This window comes from Eumetopias jubatus, unplaced genomic scaffold (genome assembly GCF_037043125.1).
Source record: "Eumetopias jubatus isolate StellerSeaLion01/CBP00866 unplaced genomic scaffold, mEumJub1_p1.0 scaffold_10, whole genome shotgun sequence".
Taxonomy (NCBI): Eukaryota; Metazoa; Chordata; class Mammalia; order Carnivora; family Otariidae; genus Eumetopias; species Eumetopias jubatus.
Window position 1 is genome coordinate 116,813,606 of NW_028274816.1, and position 16,644 is coordinate 116,830,249.

The window sequence follows — 16,644 nt, forward strand, 5'->3', positions numbered from 1 at the left end:
TTTGTTCATTATTGAAATTGGGGTATTGAAGTCTCTTACTGTTATTGTAGAACTGTTTATTTCTCTATTTTGTCCATTTTTGTTTCATATGTTTTGGGGCTCTCTTCTTGATATTTATATGTTTATAATCACATCTTCATGAGTTAACACTTTTTTCAGTATATAATATCTTTGTCTCTTTAACAGGTTATTCACTGAAAATTCATTTTTTATGGTTTTGTGTTGTTGTCTGCACCTTTATTTCAACTTGAAGGACTCTCCTTAACATTTCTTATAAGGCAGGTCTAGTGGCAATGAACTCCCTCAGTTTTGCTTATTCTAGGGAAGTCTTTAGCTCATCTTCATTTTTTACTGAATATAGTATTCTTGGTTGGTAGTTTTCTTTTCTTTCAGCACTTCATATATAGCATTCTACTGGCCTGGAAGATTTCTGCTGAGAAATTCACTAATCGTTTTATGGGAGCTCTTGCTTTGCTTTTGCTGCTTTCAAAATTCTCTTTGTCTCTGACTCTTGACACATTTATTTATAATGTGTATCAGTGTGACCTCCTTTGGTTTCATCCTATTTGGTGTCTGTTGGCTTCTTGAAGCTGGGTGTCTGTTCTCCACCTCCACCTCTGATTTGGGAAGTTTTTGGCTGTTCTTTATTTTTTAAATTTTTTAAAAAAGATTTTATTTATTTATTTGAAAGAGAGAAAGAGCACAAGCAGGGGGAGCAGCAGCAGGAGAGGGAGAAGCAGGCTTCCTGCTGAGCAGGGAGCCTGATGCGGGGCTTGATCCCAGGACCCTGGGATCATGACCTCAGCTGAAAGCAGACGCTTAACGACTGAGCCACCCAGGTTGCCCGTTGGCTATTCTTTAAATAAACTTTGTGCCCCCTTCTCACTTTTTTCTCCTTCTGGGAGCCCCATATGTGTATACTTACTTATCTGCTTGATGGTGTCCTATAAATACCCTAGGCCTTTTTCACTCTTTTTCATTCTTTTTCCTTTTTACTTCTCTGGATAATTTTTAATAACCTGTCTTCAAGTTCATGGATTCTTTATTTTGGTTAAGTCTGCTATTGAATCTCTTAAGTGAATTTTTCAGTTCAGTTATTATTTTATTCAGCTCCAAAATTTGTTTGGTTCTCTTTTATATTTTCTCTCTCTTTTAAAATTCTCATTTTGCTTATGTTCATTTTCCTGAGTTTGTGGAATCTTTATGATGGTTATTTTGAATTCTTTGTCAGGTAATTAGTATACCTCCATTTCTTTATAGTTGATTCTTGGAGTTTATTTTGTTCCTTTTTATCTACCCATATTGAAAAAAAAAAAGTCTTTTATGGACTGGCTTTGTAGGTACAGATTCTGGGGACCTCCAAAACCTTTCCTGTGGATGTGTCTTCTCTAGACTCCTATGTGTAAATTCCTAATTCGAGGGATTTTCCAATTTTTTTTTTAAGAGTTCGTAATCACTTGCTCCCTCTGGTTTTTGTCTGTGGTACTATAGGTTCTCTGGAGTGCTATAAGCCATCTAGCTCTCTTTTGTTTTCAGCAGCTCCCAGGCCTTTAGAGTATGTCAGATCCCATCAACTCTCTGAGTCAGGCAAGACAGAAACCAGTCCCTCAGTCAGTGCCAAGCTGGAATGTTGTTCACTCTTCTCCCCATCCAGGGTAGAGACCACCAAGCTATATTGGTTTGTCTGCTATACCACTAGTCCTCTGTAGTACCAAGCTACCTAGCTGTCTTTTGTTCTCAGTGGCCCCCTGGCATCTAGGGTATGCTGGGTCTGTCAGTGCTCTGAGACAGGTGATACAGAAACCACCAGTCCTTCAGGCAGCTTCCTGAAAAAGTGCAACATTGGATACACAGTCCAACAGTTTCCTTTCCCTGGAGAAATTGGGAGTTGGGGATTTTCTCCCCCTAATTAAGACCTGAGCCAGGGGGAAAGACTACGGTGAGTGAATGCATTCTAGTCTTAACTTTATCCTTTGTGCTCAGTAGCCCCCATTTCAGCACCATTTCCTGTCAGTGCTTAGATTTAGGCAAGACAGAAACCAGTCCCCTAGGTACGTCCCCAAATAGTCTGTAGATTGGACATATGTTTCAGTCTTCTCTTTCCCTCCTCAGGGAAAAGCCAGGGGTTGGAAATTTTCCCTGAGTCATACCATGCTGAGCTGGGGAGAGGGACTAAGGCAAGTGGTGCCACGAATTTTCCTGCCTTCTATGCAGCTGGTTTCATACTCATCTAGGGACAGGAGCCTCTTAACTGTTTTCCAGATTTCTCACAAAAGTAATTGCTCCATGTATTGTTGGTGAATCAGTGTTTCCATGAGGGAAAGGAGGGTTTGCTGATGCACACTTACTGAATTTTTAAAGTGGAGATGTGAGTGGATGATGTGGTAAAATTAGTGTTTTGAAGATACTCTGTGGCTGAAATGTAAAGATGTAAGAGTGATAGATGAGAAACAGGGAATCCAGTTAGGAGATTATTGGAGTAGTTTTTCAAGAGATTTTAATAGCTTGGACTGGGGTGGTGGCTTTGGATATGGAAAGACAGTTGGAAGACCAAAAGTTAAGGGTTGGTAATAGATTGTACATGGGCAGTGAGGGGGAGAGGGAATTGTTAAGGATAACTCAGTGTTCTAGCAAAGGCAACTCAGTGAATGATGATATCCTTTATTGAAATAACAAACACTAGAATGTTATAAATTTGGTCTCATATGAGACATTTCAGGTGCCTTTAGATATCTAACTGGTGAATTTGACTAGGCTTACAAATATAGCACATAAAAGAGCAAACTGGGCTGTAGATACAAATTTTGGAGTTTCAGGCCATATTTATTCTGCATCTTTAGGAATATAATGTTCTCTATTTAGAATGTTAAATGCCACGAAGGCAGGTATCTTTTCTATGATGTTCCCTGCTTTATCCTTAGATTTTTTGATGTTTCTGGCACTTTGTATGAGCTAAATATGTTTATTGTTGTTTTACTATCTCCACCCTCCATCCCCACTGCCCTGATATTACTAAAAACATTCAAAAGAAATACACCCTACTCCATTTTCGCAATCATTATGTAATATTTCATACTTACATAAGAGCACATGTAATATATATGTGAGTTATGAAGTATTAATATTAATAAACCAATATTAATAAACTAATAAAATGAAAACATCAAAACTGTCACTTAAGAACCAAATATTACTTTTAAAGCTACGTGGATGGTGTTAATTATTGTCCTGGAGTCATTCATTTTTTTAAAAAATTTACCATATGCATACATATTCCCTAATACATATATATTCTTAACAATGTTACTTGCTTTTGCTTTTTTTTTTTTGAGTTTTTTAAAATGCCATGATATATCATTTTTTGCCATTTGCTTTTTTCAATAATCCATGGTAGAAGTTATTTTTATTGCTTATCATAATCCATTGTATGAATATGAGACAATTGACATATTACCTTTAGTAAATATTTTTGGTTATTTCTAGTCTTTTTATGTTCTGCTATTTAAATAATGCTGCTATTGACATTTTTGTAGAAATTGAGACGCTGATTTAAAATTTATACAGAAAAGAGGGATGCCTGGGTGGCTCAGTTGGTTAAGCAGCTGCCTTCAGCTCAGGTCATGATCTCAGAGGGTCCTGGGATCAAGTCCCGCATCAGGCTCCTTGCTCAGCAGGGAGCCTGCTTCTCCCTTTGCCTGCCGCTCCCCCTGCTTGGCTCGCTCTCTCTCTCTCTCTCTCTCTCTTGCTCTGACAAATAAATAAAGTCTTTAAAAAAAATAAAATTTATACAGAAAAGACCTAGCATGGCCAAAATGTTTTTAAGTAATTCTTTTCCATTTTATTTCCCTCTTGAACCTAGAAATTGTTCCCCAAAAAATTGGAAAATATTTTTCCTATTTCTGTGTAAATCTTTTTTTGTTCTGGTATAGAAGGCCTTTCTGTTAATATTCATTCCCGTTGAATCTGTATGATTCCAAACTTAAAAAATTTATTGATATGTTTTTATGTATATTTTTCCGTATTTGGAAAGAATCATTATTTTCCATTCAACACCAAGTTCCCTACATATTAGAGCAAGGTTGATGATTTTTTTTTGTTTGAGAGAGGGAGTGAGCGAGCAGCAGAGGGGCAGATGGAGAGGGAGAGAGAAAATCTTGAGCTTCGTCCCACGACACTGAGATCATGACCTGAGCTGAAGTGACACACTTAACTGACTGAGCCACTCAGGCGCCCCTAGAGCAAGGTTGATGAACTTATAAACTCCAATCTTCTTTATCCTTACTAATTTTGTCCAATTTGTCTATAGGTAGCTAAGAGAGGTACATCGAAATCCTCTGTAGTATTTAGGGAATTGATCAGTTTATCTTTGTATTTCTTGTCAGCTTTTCTTTTATATATTTTGAAACTATGTTTTATGCATAAAGATCCATGACTGTTACATCTTTTTAGTGGATGTACTTTTTAAGTATATGGAATATCTATCTGTTTCTTATAAAACTTTTTGCTTTGAAGTCTATTTTTTATGACTGTGATATACCTAATTGCTTTTGGTATATGCCTTGCATTTCTTTTTTTATAAGTTCATCTTCAAGATTTCTGTGTGGTTTGAGTGTCTCTATTGAACAACAACATATAATGATTATTTCTTTTTCTCTCCCCGCCTCTTGCCTCCCTCCCTACCTCTCTTCCTTTTTATTCAAACAATCTGAGTGTCTCAGTTTTAATAAATGAGTTAAATTCATTTGTATTTGCTTTAATTCTAGACATATTTTGACTTATTTTCTACCACCTTATTTTGGGCTTTCTTTTACCTCTTTTCCCCTTTTGTTTGTCTTACTCAATTGATACGTGTTTTTGTCCTTTTTCCCCCGTACTGGTTTGGAAGTTCTGTATCCCATTTATCATTTTCTCAATATAACATCTTTATTGTGATATAATTTGCATACAGCTCACTCATTTAAAGTGCAAATTCATTGGTTTTTATTTGATTCACAAAGTTCTGCAACTTTACTTGAACATTTTCATCACTCCATACCCATTAGAATCACTCCCCATCATTCGCCTACTTTCTCCCTTCCCCAGCCCTAGGCAACTTCTAATTTACTTTATCTCTCTAAGCATTAGCCTAATCTGGAACTTACATATAAATGGAGTTATGCAATATGTGGTCTTTTGTGTCCGACTTCTTTTACTTGGTATAATTGACCCTTAAAAAATGCACTAATCCCCTATGCAGTCAAAAGTCTGTGTGTGTGTAACTTTTGGCTCCCCCAAAACTTAACTACTGATAGCCTACTGTTGACCAGAAGCCTTATTGATAACATAAACAGTTGATTAACATGTATTTTGTATGTTATATGTATTATATACTGCATTCTTAACAATAAGCTAGAGAAAATCATAAGGAGAAAATACATACATGGTACTGTACTGTATTGAAAAAAGTCTGTTTATAAGTGGACCCACACAGTTAAAACCTGTGTTGCTCAAGGGTCAACTGTATATTGTTTTTGGGTTCATCCATGTTATAGCATGTATCAGTACTTGATTTTTATGACCAAATAATATTCCACTGCATGAATATACCATGTTTTACTTATCCATCAATCAATTGAAAGATATTTGGGTTGTTTCTACTTAGGGATATTATGAATAAGGCTGCTATGAACATTTATGTACAAGTTTTTGTATAGACATGTTTTCATTTCTCTTGGGTATTAGGAGTATAATTGCTGGGTCAAATGGTAGCTCTGTGTTTAACCTTTTAAAGAACTGTCTGACTTCTTTCCAAAGCACCTGCACCATTTTATATTTTCACTGCAGTGTATGAGAGTTCCAATTCTCTGTATTCTTACCAACACTTATTAAAAATAGATAAAACTGAAGAGCAAATTTTTTTCTTTTTTTCTAATTTCTGACTAAGAGCTCTCCTAGTTATGATCAATTATTTGTCTCTTATCTGCCTCAGTACCTGGGTAGCTCAGTTGTTAAGCAACCAACTCGATTTCAGTTCAGGTCTGTTCTCAGGTCATGAGTTCAAGCCCCGCGTTGGGCTCCACACCGGCATGGAGCCAGTAAATGAATGAATGAATGTTGGCCATGGAGCCTACTTATAAATGAATGAATGGTATGGTATGGCAATTTGGAAAGGCTGATAGGTGTCAAAGTGCAAAAATTTTTCTGGAAAAAATAGTTCAATAACTTCTTAGCTATGATTGGATAATTAAAATAATTCTTCCTTTTCAATTAAAGCAAATTTGAATGGTTTCTATTTGGGGAAAAAATTTTGTTCTAGTTATAAAATTTGCATTAACAATTAAGTTTTTCAGCTCTAATGCAAACCTAGAAAAAAATAGCCTGTCTTTTAGTGTCCCACCTTTCTCCTTTTTGTTCTCTCCTGTTCTCTGAATTATAATCTTATATGTAAATATTATATACTAGCCATTCAGTTGTTTTTTTTTTTTAAGATTTTATTTATCTATTTGTCAGAGAGAGAGCACAAGCAGGGGAAGCAGCAGGCAGAGGGAGAAGCAGGCTCCCCTCTGATCAAGGAGCCCAAAGCAAGACTTGATCCCAAGACCCTGGAATCATGACCTGAGCCAAAGGCAACCACTTAACTGAGCCACCCAAGCATCCCAACAATTCAGTTTTAAAAATTTAATAGAATTAAAGAGTTTTAGAGCTTAAAGTTCTTTCAGATATATCAACAAACTTTAACAGCCTTATTTTGCAGATTATTTTTTTTAATTTCTATTTTTTTGTTTTAATCTTTTTTATTCAGTAAAGATCATACACTTATTGAGTACAAATAGACATAAATTAGTACATTTGAATTCATTAGGGTTTATTGTGATTCTCATCACAATAATTATTGATCTTGGCTCATTTCTTTTTTTTTTGGTTGTTGCAGATAATTTTTTAAAGACCTATTAATATATAACAGTTTGTTTTGTATTTGCCATAAGAGTTGCCTGAAGTGATTGGTATAATGCATATTCTACTTTTTAATTGTAATAGTCATGATTTATTTACAAATCTGTGGCTATTTTCATTGTCCATAAGTTTTTGAAGTTCTTAGAATCTAAAACGTCAGTAGATAGACTGACTGAATTCTTTTCTATATAATGAGAATTTCTTTGAGGGTAAGTGTATGTTGAACCAATTTCTTTGTTATTTCTCAAACCTGCCTTCTTAAATAGATTTTATGGAATATATTTTGGAATGACCAACTTAATGATCTTCCTCAAGTAGTGAGAGGTATCCATCCAGATTTTTTTTTTAAAGATTTCATTTATTTATTTGAGAGAGAATGAGAGAGATCATGGGGGGGGTGCGGTCAGAGAGAGAAGCAGGCTCCCCACTGAGCAGGGAGCCCGATGCGGCACTCGATCCCGGGACTCCAGGATCATGACCTGAGCCGAAAGCAGTCGCTTAACCAACTGAGCCACCCAGGTGCCCCAAGATTTTAAATATTAAAAACATATTGTACTGGCAGTTGGTATTTCAAGATCAAGGAAACAAAGATGAAATGCTGTTTTCAGATGACAGAAAACAGTATATCATTGGATTAAATTGCATTAAGTATCAGCAATTGTGCAAATTCATGACACATTTTACCTGGTTTTACATCCTTAGGATATTTATATCTTCTTCTAAACTGCTTATTCAGTAGAAAAATTTAAAGAGATTAATATACTATTCTGAACATTGTCAACTTTATAATAGTCCTATCTTATCTCTGAATACTTGTTAGAAGGCTTTCATACTTCCTAGCACTGATGAGAGACTGTTTTTCAAAAAGCAAATTTTAATAGCCAACCTTGAGGCACTCAAAGTGAAAAAGACTTTAGATTAATGATGGCCCTACTTTTTTTCTTTTTAACCTAATAACATGGTGTTACAGAGAATTTTTCTTTTTATTGATCAGGGTACCTTGATCACTGTATAATACACAATGAGGTATTTTACCAATTAGTGATTTTCTTAATCTTTTACAGCTGCTGTAACAAAATACCACAGACTTTGTAGTTTATAAACAACAAAAATTTGTTTCTCACAGTGCTGGAGGCTGGAAGTCCCAAGATTAGGTTGGATGACAGCCCTCTTCCTGGTTAGTAGGCAGGGTCTTCTGGCTGTGTCTCATATGGTGGAAGGAGCAAGGTGGCTCTGTGGGACCCCTTTTATAAGGGCACTCATCTCATTCATGAAAGCTCCATGCTCATGACCGAATCACCTCCCAAAGGGCCCATTTCATAATACCATCATCTTTGGGGATTAGGAGTTCAACATATGAGTTTTGAGGGAGCGCAAACATTTACACCATAGCTGTGATAAAAATTTTATCTTATGATCTTAATTAAGTTTATTTCTAAAAAAGGTGAGGGTGATGGGGCGCCTGGGTGGCTCAGTTGGTTAAGTGTGGGACTCTTGATTTCTGCTCCGGTCACGGTCTCAGGGTCCTGGGATCAGCCCCTGTCCAGCTCTGAGCTCAGCAGGGAGTCTCCTCTCCCTCTCTCTTCTGCCTTTCCCCCACCCTTGTGTGTGCATTCTCTCTTTCAAATAAATAAAATCTTTATTAAAAAATCAGATAAGGTTGAAATTCTGAGGAAATAAACCATCTTACAAAAATTAGTTTCTGTTCTCTATAGAGAATTTGGGGTAACGTCCTTTTGCTTGCCTACATTATAATAACTGGTCCACATTGCACAGAACTCTGCATGGAACAAGTGGGTAAAACAGGTCAATTTAAATCATAATAATCTCTAGTACTGGCTTTTGTCCTTTTATTTCAGTTCTTATGTTAATTGTTAACTTCTTTCTTTGCATTTACTATTTGATTTTCTAGCTTCTTAAAAAATGCTTCATTCAATTTCATGTTTTTAAAATAAATATATCTTAAACTCTTAAGTATCTATTTGTTGCCTTTACTGAATCCCCTACTTTGCATTGTGGGTGCTTTTCTTACCATTCATATCTAAAGATTTCATGAATTCTACTGCGTTTTTTCTCTTTTAGCTATATGTTCTTTGTTTTTTCTAGTTTTATTGAGATGTAATTGACATGAAACCCACATGTTCTTTAAGAATATAATCTTCAGTGTGGAGTTTGTTTGCTGGTTTTTTTTTTACCCCACTAACTTTGTATTGTTTTTTAATCTAAAGTTATGTTGTTGTTAGGATATGTGGTTAATCTGATATTCTTTGAAATTTGTTGAAAATCCTTTTATAATCCAGCACATGGTTATTTTTGTAAATGTTCTCTTGTGCTTCTATATTTTCTACTTGTTAGCTCCCTGAGTCTCTGTTTATATATGTATTTGATTCAGTTTTATCAGTGATGATCAAATTTTTAAATGGCCTAGCTGCCTATAGACTAGGTAAAATGGTCTTAAAGAATCTTCGATAAAGAATCTTTAGTTGGGGTGCCCGGGTGGCTCAGTCAGTTAAGTGTCCAACTCTTGATCTCAGCTCAGGTCTTGATCTCAGGGTTGTGAGTTCAAGCCCTGCATTGGGCTCCACTCTGGGCATGGAGCCTACTTAAAAAAAAAAAAAAAAAAAAAAAAAGTAAAGAATCTTTAGGTGAGGATATTAAGGAATTTCACTTTAGGTTTAAGGAGACAACTTAAAATTTATCAACTTTGACAGAAGTCACTTTTTTCTGCTTTTGAAACCCCAAGATAGCGATCACAGGAGTCGTAGCAGCCCCAGTGGCAGCCGTAGTGTTAGCAGTACTGGAAATGCTAACAGCAGCAGCAGCGGTTTGCTTTTATGGAGCTCTTACTATCTGCCAGGCATCATGCAGAGCTATCTAAATCGGTTAATGAATTTAACCCAGTAACGACTCTGTGACATATTCTTGTTTTTCTCCACTTGATCTTAGCCAAAAGGCCGAGAAGCGATCTTGTTTTTCTCATTTTATAGATGAGAAAAGTAAAATGCAGAAAGGCTAATTTGCTTGCCATAGTCACATTGTCGTCACATTCTCTTTCAACAAACCAAGGTAAGTTTGGTTCATTTGGACACATAACAAGTTCATTTTTTTCTTTCTCCTTTTCAGTTATTAGAAAAGTTAAAAGAACGTTGGCTCTACACTGGTTTATGGCATAATCTAGAGTTGGTGAAGACAGTCATCGTAGAACCTCAGGGAGGAGAAAAAACTGATTTTGATGAATTACTGCAGGTGTACTATGATGCAATCAAGTACAAAGGAGAGAAAGGTAAATGGAAGTTATCTGATGGTCAATGAAAAAATTTTTATAAAGTAAGAAGTTGGTGCTGTCAGAATTTTGTTTATGTTATCTTTTTAAATGAATTGCACTTGAGAGAAAAATTATACTTTATAATCTGGATGTAAAGAAAATAAGTTGAAGAAATTCTTTTATTTGGAGCTGTTCTCCTATGAATATTTTCATTTGGAGATGCCAGTTCAACTTTAACATAAACAGCATATATTCAGGTAAGGAAGACGTTTAGTATAGTCTTCCTTATACTACCTAAAATGTTTTGTGAAAGAGGGTGGATGGAGTATGCACAAATATCTTCCTTACTAGCCAGATGAACCCTACATTTTGATGCAAATAATGTACTTTATGCTTACATTCTATTACGTAAGGTAAATTTGAGTTTTCAAAACACAGCTAAAATCTCAATTTCAAATTTAGAGAATGTCCATCAAAAGTTTGACAGGAAGAGCTAATAGTAATAACTTACGAACAGTGTACCGTCTTAAAGATGCTATAACGTAATTGTCAATATTGTCTGTATGATAGGATTATACACAGTGTTCTGTATGTTTTAAATATTTTCCAATATAATATTGATTCAATATGATATATAGTACAAACTAGAATTGTTTAAATCATTCTAAGAACTTTACATTCTGGTGGTAAAAGTAGTGATTGCAATTTCACTTTTTTATTTATTTATTTATTTATTTATTTTTTAAAGATTTTATTTATTTGAGAGAGAGAGAAAGAGAGAATGAGAGATAGAGAGCACGAGAGGGAAGAGGGTCAGAGGGAGAAGCAGACTCCCCACTGAGCGGGGAGCCCGATGCGGGACTCGATCCCGGGACTCCAGGATCATGACCTGAGCCGAAGGCAGTCGCTTAACCAACTGAGCCACCCAGGCGCCCATCAATTTCACTTTTTTAAAGATAAAACAGTTGGTGCACAATTGCTTAGTTCATCTGTACGTAAATAATACTCTGATGTGGCTTTTCTGTATTTTAAGTTATCTGGGAGATACACAGTTTGTAAATTGGTTTGGTACCACAGAAATGTAATTTTTTGTCTGTTTTAAAACTTTATCTCGCCATAGTTTTTTATTTTGATTCTTTTAAATTTGCTATGATTACTTAATTAGATCTTTTCAAAATGACAACAATAACCAGTTTCAGGGAATTTTGGGTGTGCTTTTTAAAATCTTTATTTTTGGGGGTGCCTGGGTGGCTCAGTCGTTAAGCGTCTGCCTTCGGCTCAGGTCATGATTCCAGGGTCCTGGGATTGAGTCCCACATCGGGCTCCTTGCTCAGCGGGAAGCCTGCTTCTCCCTCTCCCACTCCCCGTTTGTGTTCCTGCTCTCGCTATGTCTCTCTCTGTCAAATAACTAAATAAAATCTTTAAAAAAATAAAATAAAATAAAAAATAAAATCTTTATTTTTTATTGTTTAAGATGGAGCCCTCTTGGTAGCAGTTTGTCGTGGTAAAGTGAGTGAGGGCCTGGATTTCTCAGATGACAATGCCCGTGCTGTCATAACAATAGGGATTCCTTTTCCAAATGTGAAAGATCTACAGGTAGGCCATCAAAGCCTTAAGTTTTGTTTATCACAGAAGTTGTTGATTTTAAGTTTTTATTTAAATTCCAGTTAGTTAACGTACAGTGTAATATTAGTTTCAGGTGCTGAAGTTCTTGATCATTATGTAAAGTTAATCATGTTTTTTTGTTTGTTTGTTTGTTTCTTTTTTGGTATCCTTAGATATTTTAATGCTTTGGTGACTCAGAATGAATGAGAAAGTTTTCGTAGACGTCGATTATTTTATTTTTAACTTATATTGTCTTTTGCTCAATAAGAGTGATTTTCAAAGTGATCCAAGACCAGGAGTATCAGTATCACCTGGGAACTTGATAGAAATATACATTTAACAGGCTCCATCCAGACCAACTGAATCAGAAACTATGGAGGTGGAACCCAGCAATTTGTGCTTTATCAAGCTCTTAGCCATAGACTTACAAAGGTCCCCCAGAGAATTCTAGACTTCTAGGGCTCTTTCTCTATTTCCTTTCTCTCAATACCATACCCTGCCCTGCTGATTTCCGTGATTTTAGCTGCTCCAAAATCTGATCTCTTGCACCTCAGCTCAGCGGGACCACCATACTTCAGTGTTCTAGATACAGTTGTCAGGAAATTATACATAGGAAAAGAGCTGAGAATCATGGGGTTCATCTAATGGATTTCCCTTATCTGAGATTATGGTTTTATGCTGCCTGATATCTACTCCGTGAAAATAGTTGCTTTATCACACTTAGTGCAGTTTTACATTTACTTACAGTGGGAGAGATATTCCCAAACTAGTTATTCTATGTTGGCCAAAAACAGGAGTTTTGCTTCATTATCACTGATTATTTACTAAACATTATATTTGAAAAATTATCTGTAGCAATAATTTGAAGCCTAAGGTGATGTTATTTTTCATCAGGAAGGATTTTCTTTTACTTCCTACTGGAATTTGAAGGTGCCAGCAATCTGAGACCAAGACTTTAGGTTTTCTGGCCATTTAGCTGACTAGTTAGATCCTTCCTCCTAGGATACAACCTGTTAGGGTCTCATACCAGAGCAAGAATTCTTTCCCTGGGCAGTTATTTATTGTTAATACTTTAGTAGACACTGTGAATTATGTAATATTAACAGTAATAAGTAGTATTTCTCTGGTTAGCTCCTACTCTTCCCTAAGCTCTAGATCTCTTAAAAATTTCTGAAAGTCCTCAGGAGGTATCTAATCCTTTCAGCCTGCACTAACTTTGGTGGCTTCCACTACCTTTCTTCAGCCCACTAAGGGCTCCCATTGAGAGTGCTGATGACCATACCCAGTGCTCCTATTCTAAAATGGTTAATACTGCCTCTCACTACAGCTACTGATGAAATAGTTGACATCTACTCAAGAAAACTGTTATGTTCACTATCAGTAGCTTTTGTTGCCACATTCCACTGAAGCTGAGGGCTGCTGCTGATACTGCTATTGGCCGTATTACTGTCTCTCGTTGATGTCTTATCATTTTACCATGGTCCTATATCATTGCACTAATGCTCCTTTGTTAGAGTGGAGAGAATCCCTTTTCCCTCTTTGTACCACACATTCTCCCAGTGTCTTAAATATATATTTTTTTCCCTAGAACTAGCTCTTTCAATTTATGCTTATATCTTCTCTTTTTCTTGGACCTATATATGAGTCCTTGAGGACCACAGAATATGATAACTTCTTGGCTAATAGTATGTTGTACTAAATATTATACTCACAAAATAGCAAGGCCTGAAAAGATTCATTCACATAAAACTCATACTAGTGATTATGCCTGAGAAGAGAAAGGAATGATATTGGGGGTGGTTATCAAATGGGACTTTAACTTTTTCTATAATATTTGTTGTTTTAGTAGAAAACAAATTTTAAGAAAATGTGGTGAGAATAAAGATATTTGTTATGTCATTCTTAGAAAAAATTTAAATAAAATGTTACTTGTGAAGAAAAAAAATTACATTTACCTTCTACTTTCTCTACCCTCACTCCCAGCAACTCTGATTATAGGCATTGTTATTGCACTAGTGTTGAGTTCTTAATGCTCTCTTTCCTCAGAATTAGTTCCTCTCAGGCACCTTCTCATTTTGTCATACAAAAAAGGCAGCTGATAGCCATCAAAAGGAATGAAATCTTGCCATTTGCAACGACATGGATGGAACTGGAGGGTGTTATGCTGCGTGAAATAAGTCAATCAGAGAAAGACATGTATCATATGACCTCACTGATATGAGGAATTCTTAATCTCAGGAAACAAACTGAGTGTTGCTGGAGTGGTGGGGGGTGGGAGGGATGGGGTGGCTGGGTGATAGACATTGGGTAGGGTATGTGCTATGGTGAGCGCTGTGAATTGTGCAAGACTGTTGAATCACAGATCTGTACCTCTGAAACAAATAATGCAACATATATTAAGAAAAAAGAAAAAGAAGAAGATAGCAGGAGGGGAAGAATGAAGGGGAGTAAGTCAGAGGGGGAGACGAACCATGAGAGACGATGGACTGAAAAACAAACTGAGGTTTCTAGAGGGGAGGTGGTAGGGGGATGGGTTAGCCTGGTGATGGGTATTAAAGAGGGCACATTCTGCATGGAACACTGGGTGTTATGCACAAACAATGAATCATGGAACACTACATCAAAAACTAATGATGTAATATATGGTGATTAACATAACAATAAAAATTTTTTTTAAAAAGGCAGCTGATGACCTTCTCTGACATTCCTCAGTAATGGTCTTGCTTGTCACAGTTCTGCTTATCTGGATTGCAATGGCTATAGTTATATAAAATAGCAAAACAACAGAAGCTTCAATGAGATCTGGGTGCAGAGGAGGAGGGTGGTTCTAAAGAAGTTTCCCTAGTGTTTCATGAAAGGGGCAAGTAGAGTAGACCCAAGAGTAGTCCAAACTGCAGAGACAAGGGATAGATAAAGAGGAAAATTCTTTATGGGCAATATCAGATGTAAGGGAAGTGTATTTCTTGTTACCTTACGTCTAGATCAACACTTCCTGTGTAACAAACAGTTGTAAAAACATTTATTAGGAATCACACATCAATTGATGGGGAGTAGGAGCTGGGCTTGGCTGAGCAGCTCTGCTGATTTCTACTGGGCTCAGTCACCTTGCTATGGTTCCACCAATGTAGGTTTGGCCCAACTGGGTCAGCTCTGCTCTACATGTATCTCATCCTTTGTGTACCAGCAGACCAGCCAGAACATGTTACCGTATTTTATACTTTGGCAGAGATATAAGAGGGCAGGCTTGATTGAGCAAGCACTTTTCAAATACCTACTTATATCATATCTACTAACCTATTGGCCAAAGCATGTCATGTGCCTAAGCCCAAAGTCAGGAGCAATAGGAGAGGTGTGGGTTTCTGCCACACATGGCAAAGGGCTTAGAGTCAAGATTCTAAAAAGGAGTTTTGGCTTTTTTCATAACTAAAGGATATTTGTAAGGCATCCATTCAAAAGACTGATGTTCATAAGCTTTTAAGAGTATAGGTATGTAATTTTTATAATAATCAGGAAGGCCTTTTATCATTTGGAAATGACCAGAATATAGCCATCAATACCTAAAATACTTGAAATAAATCAGAGCACTATTATGGCTGATTTCTTAAAATTCATAAATTATCCAATAAGTTATTGAAAGTATTTGGGATAAAAAATACAATCAAATTTATAAATATATTAAATTTATGTATTAATTTATAAATATAAATTAAAATATAAAAGAAATAAAAAGTTTGATAATGAAGTCCACTTTATTTTTTTTGTTTTTGCCTGTGCTTTTGGTGTCGTATTTAGGAAACTATTACCAAATTCAGGCCTTGCATATTTGCCCATTTTCTTCAAAGAGTTTCATAGTTTGAGCTCTTAAATTTAGATATTTGGTTCCATTTTGAGTAAATTTTGGTGTATGATATAAAATAAGGGTCCATCTTCCTTATATCTGAAATGAGTCTCTCGTTCACACCATATAGTTAGAGCATGTTTTTTTAATTCATTCAGCCAAATTCTCCCTTATAGTTGGAGAGTTTAATCTATTTACCAAGTAGTTACTGATAAGGAGGAACTTAGTTCTACTATTTAGCTGTTTTCTGTGTGTTTTCTGTGCTTTTTGTTCCTCAGTTGCTTCATTATTGCTTTTTTGTATTGTTTTTTCATTAAGTACTATTTTGATCCCCTTTTCTTTTGTGTACATTGTTAGTTATTTTCTTAATGTTACCCTGGGGATTACAAGTAACATCCTTAATTTCTGTCCTTCCCTTTTTATATTGTTACTGTCTGGATTGCATTTTTATACATTGTATGCCCATTAACATAATTTATAATTATTGTTTTATACATTTGCCTTTAAATCATGTAGGGAAAAAATAATTACAAACTAAAAGTATAATAATACTGGCTTTTATATTTACCTACATAGTCCTCTTTACCAGTGTCCTTTATTACTTATACTTAGTAAAGCATATACTATACTGCCTTCATTATATTTTAGTGCTTATAAATATGTTCTATAATGTGTTAGATGGTGTATGTCAAGGATTAGGATAGTTTCTTTGTGTCTCTATAATTAAAATAATGCCTTGGAATATAGTAGGTGTTCAATAAATGTTGATCTTTTAAAAAATAAAAATAAATGTTGATTTAATTAATGACTAAATATAAACATTACTTAATATTGCCATATTCTTGTTTTCTGTAAAATGAGATGATGTTAATACTCAGTCTATTATACAGAAATAAGTAGAAGTTATTTATATTGAAAACCTTAAATATTCTAGCTTTTGGAAGTGAAACAATCTATTTCTACATGGTTTTCTCTGTTGTTTCATTTGAATTCATATTTTAAG

At 35.6% G+C, this 16,644-nt stretch overlaps 1 protein-coding gene across 1 annotated transcript in view; it reads left to right on the plus strand.

Annotated features, from left to right (window-relative positions):
* Nucleotides 1-16,644, plus strand: part of BRIP1 (BRCA1 interacting DNA helicase 1) — a 172,967-nt gene that overhangs the window by 113,108 nt on the left and 43,215 nt on the right. The window contains 2 exon segments of the mRNA XM_088027330.1: nucleotides 10,057-10,216; nucleotides 11,673-11,794. Coding sequence (XP_087883456.1) covers nucleotides 10,057-10,216; nucleotides 11,673-11,794 — 282 coding nt within the window.